This window comes from Desmodus rotundus, chromosome 3 (assembly GCF_022682495.2).
Source record: "Desmodus rotundus isolate HL8 chromosome 3, HLdesRot8A.1, whole genome shotgun sequence".
Classification (NCBI taxonomy): Eukaryota; Metazoa; Chordata; class Mammalia; order Chiroptera; family Phyllostomidae; genus Desmodus; species Desmodus rotundus.
Genome location: NC_071389.1, coordinates 46,231,979 through 46,259,865, shown reverse-complemented (window position 1 = coordinate 46,259,865; position 27,887 = coordinate 46,231,979). Strand labels below are relative to the sequence as shown.

Sequence of the window (27,887 nt, the reverse complement as noted above, 5' to 3'; positions counted from 1 at the left end):
TAGGAGAGCTTAAGAAACATTTTGGACCACATGAAGCAAAACAACATCCACATCACTGAAATACCTGATGGAGAAGAGAGCAAGCAAGGGATCAAGAAACTATTTGAAGAAATAATGACCAAAAACTTCCCTAATCTGGTGAAGGAAAAAGACATACAAGTCCAGGAAGCTCAGAGAGTCCCAAATAAGTTGGACCAAAAGAGGTCCATACTGAGACACATCATAATTAAAATGACAAAGGTTAAAGACAAGGAGAGAATCCTAACAGCCACATGAGAAAAGCAGGTAGTTACAAACCAGGGAGCACCAATTTCTCTGAGAAAGACAAATACCATATGATTTCACTCATATGTGGAATCTATGGAATCTAATGAACAAACTGAACTAACAAGGGAAATGGGGATAGACTCATAGATGGAGAGCAGGATAACAGCTAGTGGGAGGTTGGGGGAGATTAGGGAGTGGAGAGATTGAGGAAAAAGGAAAAAGGACTTATGGACATGGACAACAGTGTGGTGATTGCTGGGGGGAGGAGATTATAAGGGGACTAAGTGGTAATGGAAATAAAGGTCCATAGGTACATGAATGGATAAAAAATACAGTGGTTTCCAGGGGCTGGAAGGAAGGGGAATGGGGAATTGTTTAATGGGTAGAAAGTTTCCGTTCTGCAAGACAAAAAAGGTCTGGAAATTGGTTGTACACCAATGTATTCGACACCACTGAACTACACATTTAGGCCCATTTAAGACAGTAAATTTTATGTTATGTGTGTTTTATCACAATTAAAATTTGAAAAACTATCAGTAAATACCAATGAATGAAGTGAAGACAATTCTCTAAGATTTGAAAATTCAATATCCAAAGCATTGTCTGAAGAATATCAGGGCTGAAGTTAAGAACAATCTAACAATGGCCAGAGGGGAGTGGGGAGGGGACAGTGGGGAGAGGGGATTACAGGAACTACTATAAAGGACACATGGACAAAATCAAGGGGGAAGGTGGAGGTGGGGGAGGGAGGGGGGTTTGGCTGGGGTTGGGTGGAGGGATAGGGAGAAAATGCAGACAACTGTAATTGAATAACAATATTTTTTTAATTTTAAACAAATTAAAAAGAAAAAGAATATCAGGGCCTTACCTATGGTTTATCCTTAGATACTAGGATCCACTGGCATTTCTGAATGAAGAGCAGCCTCTCATTGGCTACCACTGTCTTTGATTCTGCCTCTTTCAAGGCCTGGCAAACTCAGCCCCCATTCTCTCATTCTTTATTGAACACTTAGGTAAACAAGCATGGTACTAGGGGTGTAACACAGAGTGTACAATTCAATTCTAGGAAAACAATAATAGATTTTTGCAAATTTGCACACAATCAATCATAGCAAGTGTTTTTGGGAACGTAGACTCCACCTGACTACCTATGTCTGAATTCTGGCTAGGCCACTAGTTAGCTGTGGTCTTTTGGCCTTTTAGCCTCAGTTTCCTCATCCTTAAAATGGAGGTATGAGTAGTACCTTATTCATAAAGTTGCTATGCAGATCAAATTATTTGATATTTATGAAGCTGGCATATAAAAAGGACTACATAAGTACTCATTAAAGAAATTCACAAACATATACTGAGCACACGTTTGCTCAGTACACAGAAACTAAACAGAACTAAACAGTAACTAAACAGAAAACACCCTACTAATAGCTGTGGACATTTGCCCTAGAACCTAGTACTTAACACGGTGAAAGGGGATTCCTAGTTGTTTGGCTCTTTCAAGAAAATGTGCAAGTCCTTGCAAATATCTCCTCCGTCTGTGATGACCGAGAACTGATCGTTTAATGGAGAGGAAGTAGGACGACTGCAAATTGTCTTGTGTCAGACTCACAATGTGAATACCTCTGCTGCCCTAACAGCTTCGAAATGCACAGAAGGAAGTAGAGAGTGAGCCTGTTGTCCTGGTGTGCACACTACGATCGTTTTCAGAGAGAAATGCACCATTGAAATCAAGTGTTATTCCTGGGTTACCGACAGAAAAAAACAGCAAAGGCAAAAACAAATCTAAAGTTAACAAAGTATCTGCTTTATCAAACTAGAGTCATGGGTGGAATTATAATGATGCTCTCTGAGCAGAAGCCTGAGCTGCATTGAAAATGTGAAATCTTTTATGAGGGCTGGATAGAAACATGAAATGCCTAGAGATGTGAGAACACGCTCAAAATGAAAATCCAAATACAAAAGGTATGTCTGATGTTTGCTACTGCAAAACAAGAAAATATTTAGGACATAAACTTCTTAAGAGATGGTCTTTCACTGAAAACTAAACAACCCTTATGAATTCTCAACTGGTGAACATCTGCATAACAACATTTCAAGGAAGTTCAAAAAACAGCATTTGGACCTGGACAAAAACGTGACAAGATATAACTCTTGATATTTGTCAAAATCACAATACAAAAAAGAAAACAATTATAAAACCTAGGACTCCATTAACAATGAAGTTCTTAACTGAATACTTAGAAGAAAGAAGCTTTAAATATTATAACCTAGAAAACCACATATATATTCTGTGTTTATATTAAAAAATTGGGTTGTCTTTCATGTTGCTAATTTCTATTGTACATCTGTTCACATTTTAAAAATATCCTAATTGTTCGACAAATAGTATGTGTGTGGGTTTTCTCATACCCTGTAATTTCAGATGTTACATTATTATATCACCTTCTGCCTTGCCAATATCCCAGTGATAAAATAGGCACCATAATAAGTCTTTCTCATGGGCAAGAAAAATACAGACATATTCGAGAAAAAATAAGAAATTCAGTTTAACATTTACTTGCCTATTACCATACAATGTGATAAAACTAAACCTATGATAGTAATCATTTCACAGTATATATGTATATCGAAGCATTAAGTTATATACCTTAAACTTACACAATGTTTTATGTCAATTATATGTCAATAAAACTGGAAATAAAATACAATGAAATTCTTTGCCAATTAAAAAAAGAAACACCTGCCCTCAAAGATATTGGTCTAATACAACAACTCCTGATATTTTTTCTTCCACATAATACCCTAAAAATATCATTTACGATTGTAATACTCTGTCCTGAAAGCACCCATTTTGCTGCTGTTGATTTAATAGCCTAGCCATAGTACAGGAAAAAATAGTCATGGTTTAAACTTATGAGCAATTCCTAGGGTACTTCCTCTATGAATATCCTTTCAATCCCACTGATTCATGACATATTAGTGACATGATAAGAACTGTGGTTCAAGTGTGAGTCAAAGAAACATACTACAATTAAAGAATAAATATTCACATATTACTGTCCAATAATGCCGAAGATTGATCCAGCCCTCCACCCTTAGAAATAGAGCCACAGGACTCATTAGTGTTACATTTAAATAGTTGAAACAAGGGGAGAAGGCCTATTAATCTTTCACAGGGTGGTGAGGCTGATTACAGCATCACATGATGCCAAAAGGCCTTGTGGGAAGAAACTGAAAGAAAGCCAATGACGAGGAGTAAGACACATTACAGAGGGTTAGCCTGTAAAGTGAAGTATTGGATAAGGGCAGAAAGAAAAATAATGTCACTTAATGCCTGTTATGTACCATATTATCTGATCTCACCTTCACAAAAATAAAATAAATTTGATGGAATAGTGGGTGTAATGAGAAGAACCAACTGGATTAAGTAACTTGCCTAAGATGACACAAGGAGTAAACAATGTAATCAGAATAAGAATCAAAGTTTTCTCATTACAATTTCAGTATACTTTGCACACTGTGCAACTTTTTCCCTCTCTAACTATTGTTAAACTTAATATTTCCTTAATTTTTAAAATTTATACTTACACATAAAATTGCTTCTTTGGAGGGTTGCTCTTACTGTTTGATCTAGCCCATTGTATTTTAAATTTCCTGTTCACATTTCTCCCATTTAACTCAGAGGCTCAGCATTTAAAATTGGAAGGTGTCCAAATAGCCTGCTCAATTCATTTGTTTATTCATTCATTCATTCATTCAAGAAAGGGGATAAAGCCTCCCTTCTCAGGGTTCCCAGGAAGAACATGGACTGAGGAAGCAAGCCATAGACTATGGTTAAAGGTTTGTTTCTCACTTTTTTTTTTTTTTGTTAAAAAGGAGGTTTTATTTGTATATTTGGTGGGGGGAGGGAGAAAGACAGGGAGAGAAGTATTGATGTGAGAGAGAAACACAGATCAGTTGCCTCTCGTACACACTCTGACCAGGGATCAAATCCGCAACCTCGTGCCCAGACTGGTAATCAAACTGGTGACCTTTCGCTCTGTGGGACCCCACCCAACCAACTGAGCTACACCGTTCAGGGCTGTTTCTCACCCCTAACAGTAATGATAGAGTCCCTACCAAAAACTCATTTTCCCTTCTTCTTCAGTATTAATATGCCTTCACCTCCTTTGCTAATAAAACTGGCAAATAAGAAGTCAGTGAAAGCACGTAGGTGGAGCTTCCAGGAAAGCTCCTTAAAATGGGGACAGTCAGGTAGCAGGTGACTTTCTGCCTTTCCCAATGTTTGTAATGTGGGTGTGTCAGCTGGAGCTCCAGTAGCCACCTTGTCACTACTTGGGGATGAAAACCACGTGCTAACGATGAGGGAGTTACTATACTAGCTCTGAATAGCCTACGTCTGGATCTCTTTCACATGATTAAAAAATAAATGTCTGCCTTATGTCTTAAAAAGGTGGCTTCTTGATAAATAATAGGTCTGGAGTTCAGACAAGACTGGCTAAAATATGGTTTGGGAATCATCAGTGTAAAGATATTATTTAATGTCATCAGTGTAAGGGAGATCATTGGCCTAGGCATCCCAATGATTAGTTTGGGGACATGAAAATTACCAGCTGAGGAGATGGAGGAAGAGCAGCCTCTGAAGAAGAAGAAGAGAGACTAACGTGTCCAGGAAACCAAGGGAAGGCAGTATTTTAAGAAAGAGAGAATAATCAACGGTATGAAATGCCACTGACAGGCTGAGAAAGACAAGGATTGAGAATCTATCAAATTTGGCACGTGGATGTTTTAGTGGAGTTTTGAGGGGGAAGGTTGATTAGTTTTCAAAAGAGAACTGACGGGGAGAAAATGTGAAGAGAAGTATAAGCAATTATTTGCGGGAGTTTTGCCATAAAGGGGAACAGAAATATGGTAATATATAGATGGGTACATGGGGTCGAAGAGGGCCTTCGAAAGAATAGAGCTGTAGCACATTTGTAGACCGATAGAAACAATGCAATGGGACGCAAAATTGATGATGCAGAGAAGAGCAGGCATAAGTATAAGAGCAAAGCCCTGGAGGGTGAGAGGGGATAAGACGTAGTGTACAGAGGAGGGGTTGGCCTCAACCAGGTACAAAGTTAATCCATAGAAACAGGAAGGGAGACAAGAAACGTGGGTTCACAAGCACAGGTAGGTGGTACACATGGTGAGTAAGAGGTTTGCAGCTAGAACCACGTGCCTGGGACATTGCACCTATCATCTGCATCCTGTACCGTGTGGGGGTTGGAAAATACTAGTTCATCCTCTGAAATACTTCTCTTCGCCTCAGCTCTCTACTGTGTCAAATTCTACAAGTACAGATTACTTCTTCTGGTTGAATGTTCATTACCCTAAAATGGAATAACACAATAAGCCCCATGAGTCAATTATGCTTAAGTGAGAATTAATTCGTCGGGCCCTCACAATGAGAAGGCTTTTTAAAAAGAGTCATGAGAGTATGATAACCCTGAATGTCTTCCTTTGGGGGCTGGGATTTGGAGGCCGGGCAGGGTGGAGTGGACTGTGTGAGGAAGGACCACGGAATCCACGAAGCTCACCAATACATACTATGTGTAAGTCTACGAACACACGGGCTAATGCTTGGTTTGCTGTTTTGTAGCTTGGTTATCTAGCATCAGTCAGTTGGCCTCTCTGAGTCTCAGTTCCCTCATCTGTAAATGGAGGAAAGAGTTAAATAAAACAAAACATATAGTATAATTTTTCTATTATTGTATTAGTATAAAAAATTAATATAGTGCTATATTTTTCCTCTTTTTTGGAGCATATTTCCTTCTTGCTGACGCAACAGACTATTGACATCTGGCTTCTTGCTCTATATCAGATTCCCAAGCATAGCTCCCTAGTGATTAATTGCTGGAGAGAATAAATCATATAACCGGGGCAAGTTCAATGCTCACAGACATTTGGAAAGGGGACCTTGAGTTTCATAATTAGATTGGCACCACTTGGTAGTGGTGGGAGAGCCATTATGTTTCATACTTCTATAGTTGTAACATTTGAATCCATCAAGTAAAACCATTTTACATGCCGAAAGATATCCTCTTCTTGGCTAGAACAGAGCTCCTCGATGGCAAGGTTCATCATGTTTGCATCACTTAACAATTCATATTTGTTGATTGGAATTATTACAGAATGAAAATGTAAGGCACACATCAGAATTAATTCATGAGCAATGTCTTAATTAAGTCATAATTAATAAGCAATATCAGGTTCATATCCATTGAAAAAAGACTAGCATACATAAAATAGCAATGCTTTAAGAAACTCCAAACACAAACCTCTCAACTTTCACAGTACTAAGTACTTGGCAAAGCCTTGTTAGGGCTCACATAAAATATAAAATTCATTAATGTGTTTTAAAGCTGAGTCACACTTCTGAAAATCTCATACGCTTAAAACTTCCTAGAAGACTTTTTTTTCCTTCTAAATGTCTCTACCAAGTTACTTTGCAGGAAACCAAAGCACTTTATAACCACTGGTATTCAATATTCATACTGTAATGTATAAGATAAGGATGGTAGAGCAGGTAATTATTCATCCATTTGACCAAAAAAAGAAAGCTACCAGCAGAAAAAGTATGCATCTGTGCTCACTGGGCGTTTGGGATTCAGCTGGGATTAAAACTCAAATCCCTTGAATCCCAGGCAAGTACTGTGTTTGTAGAGATAGCTCTATCAGAATATTAGACTCTGCAAAGCTTTATTCGGATGAAGCAGTTGCTTCATTTAATCTATAATTGCCAGGTAGTTTCCTTAAAAAATCTTATTTTTATTAATTTAGACAGAATCATTAAGTTGGCATGATTTTTACAAAATCCAAAGTGTTTTACCCCATTTTGCACTGTTGCTCTGAGTGTATGTGAATAGCCATTTTCAATGACGTATTGTACCAATCCATTTGAACAGAAACTCTTGTCTTAAAGACATAACCTTTTACTGCCTTTGCATTGCTGGGAGACAGACCCAACCTGATCAATGATAACTGGAGAAGAAAGTCTGTCAAAAGACAAGCAATAACTCTTACTTCTGTTTTCATCCTAAATATTCTTGGAAACAACTAAGAAATAAAGAGCAATTTGATTTAGATGCTGTAAAGTTATCTGAATAAAGGTTAAATACAACTTTCACTGCACTGAGTAATAGTTACCTCAGCTTTCCATTATCCTTCTGCAGGAGGCATCAAAGTGACAGAAAGACCCAAGAGGGTAGATAAGATTCAAAGGTACCGTTTTGTCTGGCCCCTGTCTCCACACAGTTCCTCACTTGTGTGGTCCTATGCAACAGAAACTCCTCCCCCACCTTTTTTTTTTTTTAACAAATTAAAGTGTTTGTGGTATTTAATGTTTATTAACAGGATGTTCTTTATCATACAACCCAAATAAACCTGCACAATTGAAGTCAATCACTTTGCTTTGTATTCATGGGTATTAGTTTATCATTACTTTTGTCCTATAAATTTCTCTTTCTTCTTCCAGCATAGAGGTTCCAATTCTTTGTGGTTTTTTTTAACAATTTTGATTAATTTTATAAATATTATATACAAATGGGGAAATAATTGTTTTATCTCTACTCTACTGATGAGGACGTTGTGGTTCCCAAAAGGTGAATTGACTACCTCTGCCCTCCCTGCCCCACTAAGAAAACAAAGAAAAGAAAAGGACAGTTTGTGAGCAGCGACCCCAGGTTGCCCGTCCAGACACTCTGACTCCAGACCCAGAGCTGCTTTCCCACTCATTGCCTCCCGTGAACAAACTTTATTATGTAAACAAATCACTAGGAGGTTAGATTCTAATGACTAGAGAAAACAACTTCAGGGACATTCTGGTACTTTGAAAAGAACATCATTTTTAAAAATTTATTTGAAATTTATTTAAATTAAGGCAATAGTGTTTCATTGGCATCTAGTTTCACTAACAGAGACAAGTATCAAAATCAAGAAAGCAACTGGAATTTTAAAGAATATAGATCATTTTACAGTCAAAGTAATGTGTAGTTTTCTCTGTGAAGAATGAGAGTGATTAAATCCCATTAAAAATAGTGATTTCCTTTTCTTTTTAAATTTTCTTTTACTGTGGTAAAAACAATATGGTTTTAAGATAAAAGCACTATTCTATGAAACTAAGTAATATGTAAGTGGTCTAACAGAATAAATTTAATATATCTAATGTTTTATTAATAGAAACTTATTTAATGAAACCATGTCATGTAAAATATTTAACTAATCTGTTATGATATACATTACAAAAGTTTATGTGAAAGTATAACCTCTGGATATATCAGTGAACTGATGTCTGCTGCTTGCCTGTCGTCATCCGGGGATTCAGCTAAGCATTGTATACATATTACTCTATTTAATCTTCATAATGGCCTAATAAGATACAAGTAGTATTTTACTAATTTTGCAGATATAGAAGAAACTAAGATAGTTCAATGGTTTTCCCATAACTTAGTGCACAGTAAAGATGGAGTTGAAATTCAAATGCTATGCCTTTGAACCAGACCACCCAGCCTCCTAAAGTCTCTGTGTAGGGGGCAGTTAGACAGGCGTGAGCAGAGCAGGAATGCCAGGCCAAGTATGGAATGCCACCAGGGCAGAAAGCCGCAGGTACCTAGCACTGGGTAAAACTAGGAAAACAAGGACCTCACCCTCAGGTGACCTTTCCTCCCCTGTCATGTCGCTAGGCTGGAGAATAGCCTCATGGGACTCCCACAGAAGCCCTTGCACGACCACTACTTTAAGCATTAAGCTCTCAGGACAATAAGGTTCTGACCTGCATCAAACGATCTTGGAAGCAGAGGCTCAGATCTACTGACAACAGAGACAGAGTTTTGGTCAAACTAGAGATAATACTGGGCGTCAGTTGTGTTTCAACCCCAGGCCCAGAAAAGCAGTAAGGGCAGGCAGGTTGACACCATGGTTGACATCAGGACCAGCGGTGATGACTAAGAACCCCCTGCTCTGGCACCGACCAATTGGTGGAAGCCATGACTCCGAAAGGACACATCTGGAAAGCTGATGAATATTCTATTGAGATCCTCCCCTGGGACCTTCCCTAAGATTCCCCACCTTTACAGAGGGGATAAAAATCCTCAGTATGGAAGACCCAGACATCGCTCTCTCCCCACCCGGCACCCCTTCTTCCTTTAGGTGCGTCTTTGCTTTCTTTCTCCTAAACTCTAAGGCCCTTCTTTTGCCTCTGTAACTTGTTTTCTGAGCCCATGCAACCCAGCTGGCTCACTCTGTGGCTCACTTCTAGCTCTGTGACTTCCTAAAAAATGTTGCTAGTATGTGAGTCTTGGCTCTGAATTTTCTTTTTTGTGTGTGTGTGGGAGAACTAAAATAATATTTGGCATTTTTACTTTAGGCTGCAAAAACAAAAACAAGCAAGCAACAAACAACAACAACAAAACATGAAATGAACTTGTCAAATGATGAAAATTCATCCTTTCCAGGGAAGCAGAAGGTAGCCCAGTGCAGGCTGTCCTCAAGGGCACATACACCCTGCTTTGCTGCTGCTTGCACCCTGCTGGGTTCTGATCCCTCTCTGAGTCATGGTCTGGATCATTTTCCTCATCTTCTTCTTCCCCTTCCTCATCCGCTTCTTCACCTTGTTAATCGTAATCACCACCATCTTCTTCACTAGCTTCTCCAGTAAAATACAACACTGGTCTTGGGATTATATGCGCACATAAAAAGTGACCAATTTCAACGTCTGCAGCAAGGGCATCTTCAGCAGCAGCATCCAGATCGCCACTCTCAGGAACTTCGGGAGGGCAAAAAAAATTAAAGAATCATTGGAAACTGTTTTGGTCACAGTACGAACTGTCCCACGTCCCTTGTGTTTCTGCTTCTTTTTAATGGTTTTCAAAGTGACATTCTTCCCTTTTTGCCAATCTATCTGGCTCCCAGTACCACCCATAATTTCTGGTCCATCAAAAGAAAAGGGATCAGAATCATCTGGTTCTGACCTCATCCTATATGTCTTTGTCAACACTTCATTTGTGAAATATTCATTGGGTTCGTAGGGAAATTCTAAAACAAAGCTCATAGGCTGGCCAGCATCTGAGAACTTCACTTCGATATCTTTCAAGTGCTCAGAATAGGCTCGTCATGTTCCTGAACTGTCCCACCGAGCAAGGCAACATTTTTTAAACCTGTCAACCAAACTGAGGAATTCCCCTGGGGTCTTGTTTCCCTTTGTCCTTTTCCTCATCTTCAATCTTGGCCTTTTCTTTCAGCTCTTCCAAAGTTTCATCTTCCTCATCTGGTTTCCATTCACATTCTTCTTCCCTAGGTTCATAAATTGCATTCATGATTTCAAATCACTTACCAAATAAAGGCTGACAGAGAACAGCATACTTTCTCTCAAGATCATGAACTTCCTCACAGAACTTGGCTTCTATCTGGGCACGTTTAACCTGAAGGTTTTTGACAGCATTCACTCATCTTTAAACACCGTAGGCAAGCTTTCAATGTGTCCTGTTGAGTTTCTACCAGCCCATCAAGTCCTTCTTGGAGGACAGCAAGAATCTGAGGGTTTTGCATCATCTGAACAGCCTGCTGACACGCTTTGATTTTTGTTTCTTCACCAGTTTCTTCTTCTCCTACTTCTTCAACATCATCCAAATCTTGATCAACTTCAGACTGTTCTTTGTTGTCAATGTCTGCCATGTTGTAAGAGCTCCAAATATTGAAGGCTAGCACGGGGAGCCAGGCCCCGGAGCTGTGCAGTCAGTGACTCAGGGTGGCAGCGGGAGGAGCAGGGGGCAGCGCCATGAGCAGATGGTGCTTAAAAAGGTGTGAATTCTTTCTTAGCTAGAACCAAAGTACTGAGATTGTTGAACCAAGGTCCAATCACTGGGAACATTCTGTTGCCATTTTGCCACTAACACCTGTGTTGTTTTGGTAAATGTAAGCATTTGGAGACACAACTCTGTTTTCTGGGTAAATTCACATCTGGCTGAGTAGTCTGGTAGGTGAGGACTTGAAGCCATAGTTATCCCCAGGAAGATAAAATTTGCATATGGATTTTAATGGTAAAATCTCAGGAGGAAGTCTTGGGCACTTCAGGCACCAGAAGAGAGACTTAGATCCCTTAGTTTCTTTGTCCTGTCTTCCTCACCTCCCTTCAGGAGGCCTAATAGTTCTAATGGTGGGAGGGATTTCCTGAATAAATGGCTGAGGTAACTGTGGCCCAATTAAGCCACAGAAGCAGTCTCAGAAACTCTATACTGTAACAAATAGTCTAAACGTATTAATCTGTGGAGGAATTGAAAGAGTGGCAAGGAGATATTTTGAGATAAACGAGTTTTTGATGACACTGGAATTTTTCCAAGGCATTTGTTCACTGAATCTTATATCGGGTTTTTATATGTTGGCTCCTAAAATAGACAAGGCATCTTCTTATGTTTTTTTTTTCTTTTTACTTTCAAGCTTATTGGTACAAGTGGATAGAATTACTTCAAAGTGGTTGTCTCCTTATCTCTTTCACACAGTAGGTGGTAACACATGGCTTTTTAAAATATATTGGTGATGGCAGCCCAGCAAGACTCTAAAGTTTCTTATTAGGGGATGTGATCTATTCACCCTGGATCTTCTGATATGTGTTTCAATATAAATTAGCTTGGTTCATCAAAATGTGATTATCTCATAATAATAAATGAATGATATTTTGTTTCTTTAGCATACCAAATGATCACACAGTAGATATTATAAAATATTTCTTAACAAACTTGTGTACTTTGATTCTTTCAGATCAGCACATTCTATACCCAGTGATGCTTTTCAAGTAATAAAACATAATTTCTGCTTTGCCATCCAAGACTGACAATCATGTGAATGTTTGTGTATGTGTAGAGACTTAGTAATATAATTAAACCATAGTATCTATTGTGTTACCTATAATGCATGAAGTATTATGCTAAATAGTCTAATACATTATATTAGGAGATAGCACATTACATAGATATGTTTTTACATTTAAATTAACATTTGAAAATATTTAAACATAAGGCTATTTTCTCCATTTTGCAAATAAAAGAATTAAGGTCCAAGATAGTTAACTGACTGATCTAAAATTTCAATAGCAAATCAAGAGAAAACACTGAAACCCAATCTAGCTTTCTTGACTCCAGATAATGTAACATAAAACGAAGATTAACACTGAAAAATAAAATTCAAGATAATTTCAAAATAATACAGTGACAGAACCCCGTGTGTAGTATGTTAAGAGATTACATAATGTTCCATACTAATGACACAAGTTTTGTAGGATTAGAAAAAAATAACTTCTCTTCTTGGGGTAGAAAAATCTGCATGCTACACTCATCCATCCTCTTAGAAACTTTCAAGCACCTCAAACCAACAATTTATCACCGGGAAGTCATAAACTATTATAGATACCTCTAACCCTCCACTATAGTTCAGTAGTTTACTTTTAAAAATGGGGCTACAAACTTACTCCTAATTTATCGCTATGTTAGTACACTATGAAGAATTAAACTCTGAAATTATGGTATGAGAATATGTTGATGGAAAGGAAATAACTCCATATTTTAAAAATATATGAGTTTCCTTTTGATCCCAAAACCACTGCTCTCCATCAAAATGAGCTCTCTTCAAACGAAAGAAAACATATATGTGACTTTATATATGGGGAGAGAACAGATAGAGAATAAATGTGGAAAAACATTAATAATTAGTCAATCTAGATAGGGGGTGTTTGTTGTACTATCCTTTCAGCCTTTTGAAATTTTAAATCTTTGCTACCAGTGATTGCTCCTTGATCCACAGACACTTCCACCCTCTTGGTCATCTTAGATGCATATAATTTTAATGTTATAAATTGTCTGGAATTTCTATGACTTTATCAAATGCAGCTACTCAGAATTTTTTTTCTTTCTCCAGTCATTTATCTCTTAAACTTTGTTAAGTGCATGGAGATTATGGACTCCGTGTGGGATAGCTCCAAATTCTCCAATCCTATAGTCACCCATGTGGCTTTGTTTGAACTGGGGCCAGGAAAACAAGTGTCACTACCCTATTTCTCAAGGAAACTCCAAATGATTCCTAGAACACTGATTTCCAGAAAATACAGTTGAAAAGCAATTTTCCTTAAAGCCACACTATCGATACCCCTTTATCTCCAATCTGGGTCAGTTGCAGTAAGCCTGAGTCATGAGGGGTGTGGGCCAGAAGAGAAGCCAAGCCTATCAGGGAACACGCCGTGGACAGGTGTTCTTTCCTGTGAAAGGGCTAGGGAAGCGGCCGCTCCCACGCTCCCTCAGAGAGAAACTGCCTGCGTTCCAGCAAGAAGCAATCTGAGAAGGTCAACAAATTTTTCTTTCACCCTAAAGTACACAGTAGGATTCAAACAGATGTCTGTCAAACAATTACTAAGAGTGGCAGAGGTCCCAACCTCTCAGTTCAGAAAAAAATGAGACAGAACCAAGAGAAAATGTTCATTCCTGGTGATGTCTTTTCAAGGGTACAAGGGTTGTTAACTCACAGTTTCCTTACTATTCAGGTCACAAACTCTTACTTCCAAGTTATCCAGGAAATCCTATAAAAAGCTCAAATTTCTATACCTCTTGTTAATGTTAGTATATTAATGTTGCATCAGGGAAAAAATATAGACAATATAAACAATGTAATGTATAATATGCAAACATTTTCAAGGCCAAATAACAAATAACAAACACTTCACTCACACAGTTATTAAGAAATATGTAGAATTTTTATCAGATGTTTGATGCATGAGGAATAACTAAAATAAATGATTGTACCATGCCACAGACAAATTTTATTATTACCACTACAGGCTAGGTAGTATAATTTGTACACAGTGGATTAATTAAATGATCTACCATGTAAAACACTTAGCCTCTAGTGAGACATTGTAACTAAACCTGAATCTGCAATGGCCTAGAACACAAAGTAGGAAACAAGTTAGAGTAGCCCTACAGGCAGAAAGGGAACACAACGATTATGAGATGAATAAAGTAAGGATGCTTGTAGAATAAACATCACCTAAGCTTCCTTTTCTCCTCCTTCATATCAGGCTGAAGGAAAAGTGTTCTAAGAATCAGGTACAGGAAACTGGAACCATATTCACCTTTTCTTCTATTTTTTTTCCTACACATATTTATTAGGCGCTAGCCTTTCCTGTAGGCACCCAGGATTTCGTAAACAAGACAAATCCATGCCCTCTAGAAATTTAGTAGGATTGGTAGACAACAGAAGGTAAAAACAATATAACATAAATATGCTTTTTCAGGTGATGTATATTGAAGAAGAAATATAAAGCACAGTGAGGGATTAGGAAGTAAAGGACGCTTTTTTAGACAGAGGAGTCAGAGAAGCCCGCTCTCCAGCACATATATTTGAGTGGAAGCCAGAACAGAAGAGAGTGAGCCATATCCACCAAGTGTAAAGGCCCACAAGTGGAGGCATGCAAGGTTTGCTGAAGAACAGAAAGGAGGCTACTGTGGCTGGAGAAGAGGAGGTGAGGTCCTGGGGAGCCTAAGGCGAGATAACGTTGGGACCTGTAAACCATGATAAGCATTTTAGATTCTTTTCTGAAAATCATTTAAATGCCCCAAGCATAATGTTACTGGTGTGTTGACAGTGGTGTTAGAGAAGGAAGCACTACAAACACCTAAGCAGAAAAACTGGGAGACAACAAAAGATGAAAAAATGGGAAAAGAAAACAAATGGGATTTCGCAGAAGGGTCTTGGAAGTTAGCAGTTGGACGGCAAGCATGGTTGCTGGGCCACCCTCCAGCATGTGTCGTGGGGGGTTGCCGTCGTTACTTTGCAAAGCCCTTTTTACAGTAAGCATTTTAAAAATCCAATATATTGACGATCTACAGACAGTAAAAGGCCAGGAAAACACCATTTATAGACTTGCATTACTGAGAAAATGTTTGCACTGATTAAAGCAATAGACTCAGGCTATGAGGCATACTCTTCCACTGGCATTCAGTTCAGACTATGGACTAAAATAATTTCTGTAAAAATACCCCCTGAGGATTATACATAAAACAGAACACAAAGCACCTCTAACAAATTAGGACAGAGCATTAGGGTTTTCCCCAGATGTGTTCATCCTCCCACGCACCTTTCTCTGATTGTTTGATGCATTTGGGAATAGTGCCTCAGCTAGTACCATCCGTGATACCACATTGTAGATGATAAATGCAAGGGATACCAAATTTGCATACTTGCCTCCCCCGTTTCCATCAACGGTAATTTGTTAAGTCACAAAGAATGGCATAAGCACAGTTTTTGATGTTATGGGATTTGCACAATAATTAGAAGTCATTATCTCTCAAATACACATTCTCCTTTTCCCTTTCTCTGCTTCTAATCTCCTAGTCCACCAGCCCACTCTCCACAATGCCTGCAAAGTATCCTTCCAAGGTAAAAGCTATTTGTGGCAATTCCTTTCTCCCAACGAGGCAGTGGCTTCCCTGCCCCCCCCCCTGGGGAAATAAAGCCGGTCTGGTTCACGCTATTGAAATGCACAGGCTCTGGCTCCAGTCTCACCTCCTTCCTTTGCCACGTTGCATCTTAGGCTGAAACTCTGGTGAACTTTGCTCACTTTCCCCATGCTCTGAGTTAAATAGTCAAATCCCAGCTCAGCCCCTTCATTGCCCTGTAACCTTAGCAAATGACTTAACCTCTTTGTGCTTCAGTCTTTTTCCTATAAAATGGAAATAATAATACTATATAATTTGTGGGCTTTTTATGATACTAAATAAATAAATATATTTAAAACAATATCGGACACATTGCAAGTGCTGAATAAATGTGAGCTATTATTACTGTTATTTGCTAATGGAATTTCCTTATTATTGTTTCCTTGGGAAAAAATTTAAAAACCTTCCCACCCTCTCTTTTCCTGGAAAACTGCTATTTATTCTTCAAGATGCCACACAAACGACATCTCTTCTCTGAACCTTCCCTAACATGCCGACTTATTTCTAGCAGTATTTATTTCTCATGGGCTCTAGTGACAAGTTGATCATCCTTACTCTATCTCATTATTTTCACACAATTGGCTAACTATTAATGCATATATTTGTTTTCCAAGTATTATATGGTCAGTCGAAGACAAGGACTCTCTCACATTTTGTATCTCCTAAATCCAGAGTAGGGTCTAGACCACAGCAGGCTCTCAATAAATGTTATGTTCAAGTAAATGTTTAATCTCTAAGAATGTAAAGATACAAATATTTCTCAAAAATGTCCAATATCACTAGGAAATAACTCAAGGAAATTGAGGAACACAAAGCACAGATTAGGTAAATTTAGCTAACAAACCAGGACTAAATTGCATAAGACAAAATGTGCCTCAAGTTCAGAGAAAGGTCAAGCACTTACTAAAGTCATTGTTTTATTTTTATTCTTCTCCAAGTAACCAGCTTTGTCTTAACATGTTTAAGTTCCTTCAGAGTATGAACTATGTTTTTTAATACTTTCACATTCATACATTAGGCACAAAAGTTCACATTTTGTCAGCCTTTGCTATAATGAAGAAAGATTTCAAAGATATAGGTATAACTATAAGGGGAAAAGGAAGAAAAACACAAGTTTTTTTTTTAATACTAACTCTAATTGAATGAACGGTGTTTCCTGTGCAAGCAAATCCCCCTGTGCAAGCATGGACAGACAGACAGAAGGCGGTGCTCACCGACCAACACATTTACTCTTCAAGAGGAGCGTAGGGAAGAGGGGTGTGATGGGCCCAGGATACATCCAAGACCATCCGCAGTGGCTTTCTTCAGAGGGCATCACGCTACTAATGATGGAGGAGAACTGATGAGGGAGGTTGAAACATCGGCAAAGGAAAAAAGGCTAAAAAAGCTGGATACTGTGTGGCAAGTTTCAGTCAAGAAAAAAACAAGTCACATAATGCAGGTAGAATTACCTTATGCTTCAGAAGTTTTCATCCCTGTGTTGGGGCTGGGCATGAATAACAGGCTGACCTAAGAGCTCTGGCATTAACTTCCCTACTCCCCATTTAGTAATGCTGAACATTCTGTCATACTTTTGACACTTTGCAAAAGTATAACATTTTTAATCGATATTTTCTCATACCATCTAATAATGAGTATAATATCCACTTCTGGGTTTCAGAATTCAAAGAAGAATTTGGAAATTTGGGATGGTGGTTCAAGGTCAAAACAATGATTAATAAAGGAGAAACACCCAGAAGAAACTAAAGCAGCACTGTGCATTTTAAATATCTGCAACATGTAATATTGAAAAGAACATGAATTTAGCACATTCTTACAGTCAAACTTTAATGAGATAACATATGTGAATATTCTAGTAAATAACTTAAAATATAGTAGGTGTTGGGATCCGTGTGGGTTAAATGAGAATTTTTGTTTTCTTGATCAAATCAGTGCTCAACGCTATAAGTTGAGTGAATAAAAAAAGCAAACTCTAGGGCCAGTTAATAATGATCTTCAGATTCATGCAGGTTCTAATTCTTAATATCCATTGAAGATCAAGGGACAGATTATAAATATTATATATTACAGGTTGACCATGGGGAAGAATTTTCTGTTACCTGGGCTACAAAATAGCAAAAATGTGTACTAAGTGAGATTATAGAACTATTTTCTCTAAAGTCTTAAAAATAGGGCAGATTCCCATATGTCAAAGATGGAGTAATCGTGGTCCTGTCTAAGGATTAAAGAGGCAATGGGATAATTACCCCAATTTCTTCTAGATTCAGGACTGTGTAAATATTCTGATTCGTGACAGCACATTAAATATCTACTTTTTCAGAGGTTTTCTAAGCAATCCTGGAGTCGGTAATTCACAAGTGTTTCTTAAATCTCCTGCCATTAGCCCACACCTCACAGCCTAGGTTTTCAAAACCAGAACTACATGTTCAACTGACCAAGCTAGGAAATCTACAAATAATTAAAGATAAAAAAATTGTTCAGAAGGTTTAGAAATAAACTGTAACCTCGGAATTGTTTTGCTTCATCTTGAAAATTACTTTAATTTCAATGCTGGAATCAAAACAATCCAATCATCTTGAAAGAAGCCTCCTGTCTACTGTAAAGTAATAACATGTTTTTAGAGACTTCTAAGTGCATCTCTTGGAATTTCTAACTCAAATGCATGGTCTGGAAAATACCAATTGTCGACTGTGAAGGATGGTCTCATTTCATCATGACAATGAGACAAAAATAAAGTGCTTATGCTCTTATTTCCTCATGTAACTATTGTATATGATGCTGGGAAAAAAGCTCATTATTTTTAAGGTTAGAGAGAAAGTCATTCAAATATACAATATGTGTATATTTTCAAAAAAGAAATTTTCATGGAATGTTTCATGAAAGTAAGTTTGAAAAATGTTAAATATACTCTCACATAAAACAATAGAAGTAAACATAAACACACATATATATAATCAGGAGCTGAAGACAAACTGTGAGGCACCTTTACTAAGAAACATAAAAAAGGGAGTATCTGAGAGGGGGGCAGGGTGAAAATGAGTAATGGTCATCACTAAAGTTATACAGTGTGTGTGATGGTTAATGTACTCTTTTAACCTATATTATGTAAATTTTACCAAAGTCATGTGTTTTATTTTTTGGCCATTTGTGGAAAATTTTGTTTTAACTTAGCTAGAAGAAGATCACTTTAATAGCATAAGTTACCTCAGATATCATTTAATTGTTCTTTTTGTAACTTGCTCCATGAAAATTTGTATAATGCATGAGTAAAACTAGCTCTTTAACCATTTTAAAATTTAGATTTTTTGGAAAGAAAAAATGACAGTGTTTGTAGTTCTGTGTTCCTAGCACATCAAAAATTTATTCAAAGTAAAAAAGGTCAAATTATTATATTCAGAACTCTACAGTAATGAAAACATTACCAAGGTTTTATGAAGATTTACTATTACCTGAAAATTAGCTTACTAAAATTAAATGTCCTTCTGATCAAAACAATGGCTTGATGTTAACCCGAGTAGTAAAAAATATGAGTTTATTAATTAATTGTATGCATTCTATCTTCGTTTCTTTTAGGAAAAATAATTAACAATGTACTTATATAGTTTCTCCTATTCAGTTATACTACTTAGCAAATTATATTAAAATATATACACATTAAAGGTTGGGATAAACCATTAGAGAGAGGCCTTCTTTAGATCAGTACATACTTATATATAAATCTTCTCTTCATACAAATGTTACCATTGGTAGATTTTGAAAAACTCATCATGTATATTTTACAAGTCTGAGATTATAATTAAATAATAAGATTTAATTCATCAAAAAGATGACCAAATAAACCTCTCCAATGAAGCAATTACATGAACAACAGTCCACTGTCAGAAAACAAAAATAACCACATCATTTTAGCTAGGTAAAGTATGTGTTGGCTAACGTATAGTTTGTCCATCAAAGGCAAACTGTATATTTCTAGGGGTAACTTGAATTTGTCAATGCATTGTGCACTAAATTAGGCAGACAAACATTTCAGGGAAATAGAAAACAGAATTCAAATAAATATTAATTTTCAAAAACTAGATATCCTTAGTTTGTAATGTTGGTTGGCAATCTAGCATGCAATTACAAAATTGGTGTGTTAGAATTACCTTTAAGAGGTAACTACCTTCCTTCATTGCTATGGTCCCTAATAAATAAAAACTAGAGGGGTACAGATAACCAATTTTGTAGGGTATCTTAACCTGAAAGAAAATATATCCTTCAAAGAAATCTGAAATGGCATAGCTTTTATAATTAAAGTTTAATTTCTACTGTGCATTTTCTCACATTTTATCACTTTATGAGTTTAAGAAAGCTAGCCTATTGAATCTAAAACATACATTAAAGGTGGGAGGTTCAGTGCCATTTTTATAGAGGTGTTCTTGAATTTATTTACTTGGCATTCCCAAGTAAATTAGAAATTTATTATTATCTATATATTTGAGTCACTTTTCTTTACAATGAGAGTATCTTAAAGGTAACAGCAATTGAATCACAAATAAAATTAATTAACTATGCAATTTCAGAAATGGGAACTTAGTTTTCCCTTTCCTTGGGTAGTGTAAAGATAAAGTCAAAAAGCAAAAACCCACTAGTTTATACACTACAAACATGGCAATACAATCAGTTAAGTTTGACTTTAGATCTTGTCTTCAGAAATAAATTAGAACTAAGATGAAAACACTTATTTTATACCAAAAATATACTACTCAAATTATCATCAACAACTACAAAACATACGAAAACTCACCCATCACCTCAACAGAGATTAAATTTTAAAAAACTGAATATTTTTGTTTAATTCCTCCAATTCTCAATTTACCTAGCACTAGCTAGGCATTTTTTTAAGCAGTAATTTCAAAGACTCTCTACAGTGGGAGGCTTATTTTATCTGGAAACAGCCAGTTAGCACAATGACAATTTAACACAGTGCACGATGTATTCCTGGGCTGACCCACTCTCCATTCATCTCACACTTGTGGTCTGTATTGTAAACAAAACTCAAATGGTCTATTTTCTACATTTCTAAATCACTGCTTCCTAATGAAAAGCACTGTACACAGTGCCAAGTCGAGTCTTACCACGTATGAGCCACGGTGAAGCGACGACGCTGCCGGATGCTTTTATTCACCAGCAACTTTCTGAAAAAGCATGGTGAGTTCCTTGGCGAACTGCGTGGAGAAATTTTAGGAGATGTAGGTCTGTTTCCCGGTAGTCTCGGAAGCTCAAGTTCCAAGTGCATTTGCTCCTTGAAAGTCTTTATGCAAACCTCAGATTCAGAAGCAGTAAGTTCCTTGGAAGAATCTTTTGCTGTCATGTCTTATGTGGAGGGCTAGCGTTCACCATCCAAAACAAAAACCTCCAACATACCAGAGACACGGCTGCAGGTTAGAAGGCTGGTAAGTCTGCAAACTATTTCCAGTTTAATTTAGGAAGCTGAGGCTCCAACACATGAGCTGCTTAGAGCAAGAGCAGCATACTCGAAGAATGGCAAGTCAGACTGTCACAAGGAGCTTTATCAGCCTGGCTTTGCCTCTGAAAATGCGCCAAAGTGCTTCCTATGTCAGTAGCCTCCTTGTGGATGAGGTTTGTCTGCAAGCTACACACTGACATTCACTGAATTCATTCAGTTGGATATTTCAACTCATGAAATATTCATAAGGCTTCTGATAAATCCTTTACATGTATATTTTTAAAAATCTTATCAAGCAAGCTGAAGTCACCAGTGGACAGTAAGCAAAACCTAGTCACCTAGTCACTTGTTTTGTTCTCACAAAGAGCAGAACCAGAGCCCGTCTGCACGTGTGGTGTTTAAAGTCTTCATTCAGAATTATCTTGCTCGGTAAATGCACACAACAGTAACTCCACCTACCAAATGCTTATTGGCCCAGGATTATTTAAACAACTGCACTCTGTTTCCCCCTGAACAACACCCTCCATTGCTCAGATTTTCACAAAATTTGTGAAGCTACTGTCCTCAGCACAGCAAAAATATTAAATCAGGGATTGTCAAAAAGCCTAACTAAAACAGCCCCCCCCCCCACCAAATTCCACTGCTGAATGAAAGGACTGATTTGCTGAAGGTTTTTTTTTTCTCCCTTCTCCAGAAGATCCAAGACAGCATCAATATAAAAAGTGTCAGCTAACAGAAAAACATTGGATTTGGTTCATTCCCCTGAGAAATTTAAAGCTAATCTTTATTCCAATAAACATTACCCTCATTCTTCTGTTTAAGCTCATTGTTCACGGGTTGCCCACAGCAGCCTCTCTGTTAGCTACAAAGTGACTTCTGAAAGCCAAAGCTTCCCAGAATGGAAATGGAGGTAATAACTCTCAGTTCAAGCGCTGACTTCAAGGTCAAGAATTATGCATGCGTTTGTGTGTGTAAAAGTAGGTGTACAAACAGTGTTTGTCTGTGTGTAGGTGTATGTACCTGCAAGTGTGTGTTTTGTTTACAAAGGCACGCAACTAAGACAAATGGGCAGAAGAGTCTGAAAAATGGCTCAAGTTCCTAAGCAGGTCATTGTAACCTAAAATTTCTTTTTGGAAGTGTGCTGAAATGCAGCTTTATACTTGAAAAGGCATGAGGAAGTAAAAAGAATCCTGTGGTGCTTGAAGTGTACAGCTGTTATGAAGAGTCTGGACTGGCAACGACTGCCACCCGGGCCAGCTGGACTGCACACAAACTTGCCGAAGCACAACCAGGGCTGGTCAGCAGGAGTGACAGTCAGGGAACGATTCACAGTGAGACTTCAGTGAAAAAGGGAGGCATTTGTTTTTCCTCTCAGGTGTAGGATTTCCACCTTCATAAACTCATTCATCTATGTCCTATTCTGTAGCTGAATAGCTAAGGGGCTGAATAAGAGCAGACTGCAACCTATAGGAAAGTGGAAACCCCATACCAGCCTTTGGGGAAACTGGTTCCAACATAATAGGAAGGATATAAACTCTTAGTTTATGGGTACTACCTTGGAAAGATATCCATATTTCAATAATATATTAAAATGCATTGTGAACAAATGCAAAGTCATAGAATTTAACAGTTGAAGCGAATCACCTTGTTCAGTTCATTTTAAAGATGGGAAAACAGACCTAGAGAACTTCAGGAACTTATCCAAAGTCATATTTGTAGTTGACATTAGAACTAAAGCAAGAACTCAGGCTTTCTGTCTCCTAATCAATTCTCTTTCATTATGTGATACAAAGAGGTCAAATAGTCATGTAGGGAAGCTAAGCCCCAGGACATGTTCTTTATATATTTAAAGATATTTTAACTGCCCTATTTGAGAATGGATTGTTAGTAATATCATGGGTGAAATATGGTTAATGCTGTCTATTATTTACTGCATTATGAAAACAAAGTTGGGATTTTCCTCCAACAATAATGTGATTTAAAGCTGGGACATAAGACTATGTGATAGTCTGCCGATATTCAGAGTGACTTATTTGAAAAAAATAAACAATGGAAGTCACTAAGGTCTTTTTCACATTCACTCTTTAAGGCTGCAAAAATACAGTAAGCATTTAGAAATTTTTTGCTCCCCAAATTATGGCAAATTTCACAACCCTGGAAAAATGGTACAGATATTTAGATACGGCTACTTAGATGTATCTAAAATGGGGTTCAAATAAGAAATATTGACATAAACTTACCTAAAATAGCAGCATAATGGTATAATTATAATTACTTTCTGATTCTTATTGCCAGTTTATGTGACATTATGTAACATTTCACATAACTCTTTTCACTTTTCTATTATGGCAGCCAATGGCCCAGTTAAAGAAATTTTGAGAATAATCCCACAAAATAAAATTCTCAAAAATATGTAAAGTCTGTTAACTCTTCCTACTGTAGATAACATTTAGGAATACCAAAAACAATTGAAACGTAAAACTTAAAAACATCAACAAAATTAAAATACAACCCACAGAATTGGAGAACATATTTGCTGATACATACGGCAAAGGGTTAATATCCAAAATTTATAAAGAACTTGCAAAACTCAACACCAAAAAACAAGCAACCAAATTAAAAATGGGCAAAGGACCTGAATAGACACTTCTCCTAAGAGGACATCCAGATGGCCAACAGACATATGAAAAGATGCTGAATGTCACTAATCATCAGAGAAATGGAAATTAAAACCACAATGAGATATCATCTCACACCTGTTAGAATGGCTATCATTAATAAATCAATAAACAACAAGTGCTGGTGAGGATGTGGAGAAAGGATACCATTTTTGCACTGTTGCTGGGAATGCAGACTGGTGCAGCCATTATGGAAAGTAGTATGGAGATACCTCAAAAAATTCAAAACAGATCTGCCTTTTGACCCAGTGATTCCACTGCTGGGAATATATCTGAAGGAACCCAAAACATTAATTCAAAAGAACATAAGCACCCCTGTGTTCATTCCAGTGTTATTTACAATCACTAAGACATGGAAGCAGCCCAAGTATCCATCAATAAATGAGTGGATAAAACAACTGTGGGACATTTGCACAATGGAATACTACTCAGCCATAAAAAAGAAGAAAATTTTACCCTTTGCAACAGTATGGATGGACCTGGAGAATATTATACTAAGTTAGAAGCACAAATACCATATGATTTCACTCAGAGAAAGACAAATACCATATGATTTCACTCATATGTGAAATCTAGTGAACAAACTGAACTAACAAGCAAAATAGAGACAGACTCCTAGAGAGCAGGATGACAGCTAAGCAGGGGAGGAGGCTAAAGGGAGGAAGGGTTGAAGGAACAGGACTCATGAACCTGGACAACATTATGGTGATTACAGAGCAGAGGCATGTATAAGGGCACTAAATGGTGATGGGAAAATATTCAATAAAAATTTTTTAAAAGTGATCATCACACTACTTTAAAGTCTGAATTAGTTACATCTGAGAGGAGGAATTTCACATTTACAGGTAAATGCAAGAAAATTTGTTTCTAGAATCAAAATGCCAAAGACAAACCAGACACTGTGTTACATATTGAAATCAAAGATGAATCTAGACAGTAGAAAACATAACATGGTATCTAAGAAAAAGTATACAAAATCACAGTAAAATAAGATAAATTTCTACATTATTTTAGCCAAGAATATACTGTTTGAGAAAGATAGCCAAGAGAACAGGAGAAAAAGCTAAGAAGAAAGTAAATAGAGTTTATGTGCACTTCTGAGTGCCTAGGAAGGAGCTAAAGAACCAAAGTGAAAACCTTCTGATCTACACAAAATGCTTAGGTCCTCACACCTCAAAGGGAGCAATGCATAATTCTGAGTCAATTTATTAGGGTACAGATAGTAACTTTTGTGACTTATTTGAGAATTTTAATTATTGCTATGTCTCCACTTTTAATAATGAAATTTCTGGTATCCACATCCATCTAAGCAAGAAGAATTAAGAATTTATCATAATAAAATATCATTAATGGATCTGAGTAGAGTCGTATGGTGAATAACAATCAATAAGGTTTTATTTATAAGTTCTATGGACAAACTGATAATTTTTTTCTTTTTCATTAAATTGAAATGGAAAGTAAATTAAGTACAACCAAACAAAATGATAAACTGCAAGTACATTATTAATTTTTTAAAAAAGTAATAGTTGTATAATCAAATTACTTTAAATAAAAAATAATTACATTCACCCTGACTGGTGTAGCTCAGAGGGTTGGGAGTCAACCCACAAACCAAAACATTGCCAGTTCGATTCCCAGTCCTGGCACATGCCTGGGTTGCAGGCCCGATCCCCAATTGGAGGTGTGCGAGAGGCAACCGATCAATGTTTCTCTCCCTCTCTTCCTCTCCCCCTTCCCCTCCCTCTAAAAATAAATAAATAAAGTCTTTTTTAAAAGTTACATTCTTTTTCATTCAATACCTTTCAGACTTTAAAAGTTAACCTGGAATAAATTTTCTCAGAACTGAGTGACCGATATTGAATTATCATTATAAAACTAAAGTATTTTAAAGGCACAAATCTCCAGATTCTGTAAATATGAAGCTGAACATTTGAAAAGTCAGAGTTTATTCAGAAGTTTCTTTTTTAAAGAGGAATAGATTTCAGACTATCAATAGAGTTAAATTATTGTTGATCATATATGTATAACACCATCCGGTTCCTTTTTTTTGAAACACACCATCTGAGCACAGCCATTAGACTATTTACTTAAAGATACACAAGCTCTTCTTTTATCAGATAAGGTAATAAGTGAATACATATTATCAAAAATGACAGCCTCTTTGAACAGAATACCCACTCACCATGGATAGTAACTTCTCCCCATTGCTTGATTTCAGTTTGAAGAAATGGAACTAGAGGTATATTCTAATATGATTGAAGAAATATAACATTCAACTGAATGGAAATAGCCATTCTGGGAAAGAACAATTATCTGACTGACCACTCTTAAGAATTAAGAGTTTATAGAAAAATAGTTTGCATTTATTGCACACCCACTTGTGCCAGATATTGTTGTAGGCACTTTAATACAAATTATTTCATGTGTAAACATACCACAACTCATCAGTTGTGAACATTGTAAACATATCAGACAAGTGCTGTTGGAGTCCTTGTTGGATTTCCCCATGGTACTAAACTACTGTATCTGGTAGGGCTGGGTGGAGTCTTGTTCCTTTCTAAAATATGGAACAGTGTCTGGCACAGAGGAGATACTCAACAAATATTTGTAGACTGAATTCACAATATTTTGTTCATTTTCAGATAAGAACATAAAGACACAGAACTGTATAGCTTTTAAGGAGTTATCCTACACCAAGCTTTTTATAATAGAAGACACTTAATGAGACAGAAGAGAGAATGTATGTTCCCAGAGCGGTCAGGTCATACCACTAAAAGTACATCTTCATAAGCACTGAGTGTGCTGAAAGTATCAATCATGTTATTTTATAAGATAATGTGAATATTTCACTTTAAAATATTAATTGTTATTCAATTACACTTATTTCTATGAATGCTTCACTTTTATCAACATACTATTACATTATTCATCATTTGTAAAATGGTATTCCAGAAAGATCAGTTTTAACCTGTGCCACCTAGCAATGTCACCTGAATCCTGAGGGGAAGGTGGGAAGCTTAAACTCTCGGCATTTAAGTATGGTGTCATATGGTTCTTAGAGATGGTCCTTTTCAAGCAAGAAAAGCTTTCCAGTGACTCCTCATTATACTCACAGTAAAAGCAGAAGTCCACACCATGGCCTAGAAGGCCCGATTGAACTGTTCTCCATCCTCATCTCAGCGCCTCTCTAACTTCACTGCTTTCTACTCTCCCACTAGCTCTTTCTGCTCCTGCCTCACTGGCCTCGTAATGTTTAGTGAACGTATGTTCCCCAAGATATGTGTATGTGTGGTTCGTCCCCCTATCTCTTTCCAGGGCTTGCCCAAACACACTGGCTTGATGAAGCCTTCCCTAATCACACTGTTTAAAAGTACATTTTTGCATTATTTTTCTTCATAGTACTTGCAAACACACACATACATTATTTTTGACTAGCTTAATATCATTTATTGCACCAAGAATTTAAGTTTAATGAGGGCAAGGACTTTATTTTATTCAATCTTATAATCTTAATTCCCAGAACAGTACTTGTCACATAGTAGAGTGGTTTTTTGCAGGGGTGGGGTGAGAGTTGGTAAGTACCATCAAGAATTGTATAGTCCCCAACCCATGCTTTAAAAATGAATTTCTTCCACAGCCCACCTCCCATCTCTGGCAACCATCAGTCTCTTTTGTAACTATGAGTTTGTTTTCTTTTCAGATTCTACATATAAAAGAGATCTGATCATATGATATTCATCTTTGTCTGACTTATTTCACTTAGCATAATGTCCTTAAGATCCATCCATATTGTCACAAATGGCAAGATTTCATTCATATTTATGGCCAAATAATATTTAATTGTATACATGCACACCACAATTTCTTTATCCACTGATCCATTGACGATATCCTCACATAAACTGTTTTCATGTCTTGACTATTATAAATAATGCTGCAATGAACATGGAGATGTATATAATTTTTTGAATTATC

General features: G+C 37.0%; 1 protein-coding gene and 1 pseudogene across 2 annotated transcripts in view; both read right to left on the bottom strand.

The window, feature by feature from the left end:
* The window catches only part of PDE4B (phosphodiesterase 4B), a 513,377-nt gene that overhangs the window by 323,522 nt on the left and 161,968 nt on the right, over window positions 1-27,887 (bottom strand). The window contains exon 1 of one of the 2 annotated variants that reach the window (XM_024565508.3): window positions 20,903-21,607. The exons of the other annotated variant lie outside the window; for it this stretch is intronic. Within the exon in view, the coding sequence (XP_024421276.1) occupies window positions 20,903-21,138 (236 nt within the window). The 5' untranslated portion in view covers window positions 21,139-21,607. Of the gene's footprint in view, window positions 1-20,902; window positions 21,608-27,887 lie in introns of those variants that run through there. 2 annotated transcript variants of the gene reach the window in all.
* Window positions 980-16,816, bottom strand: LOC112309298 (nucleosome assembly protein 1-like 1 pseudogene; annotated as a pseudogene).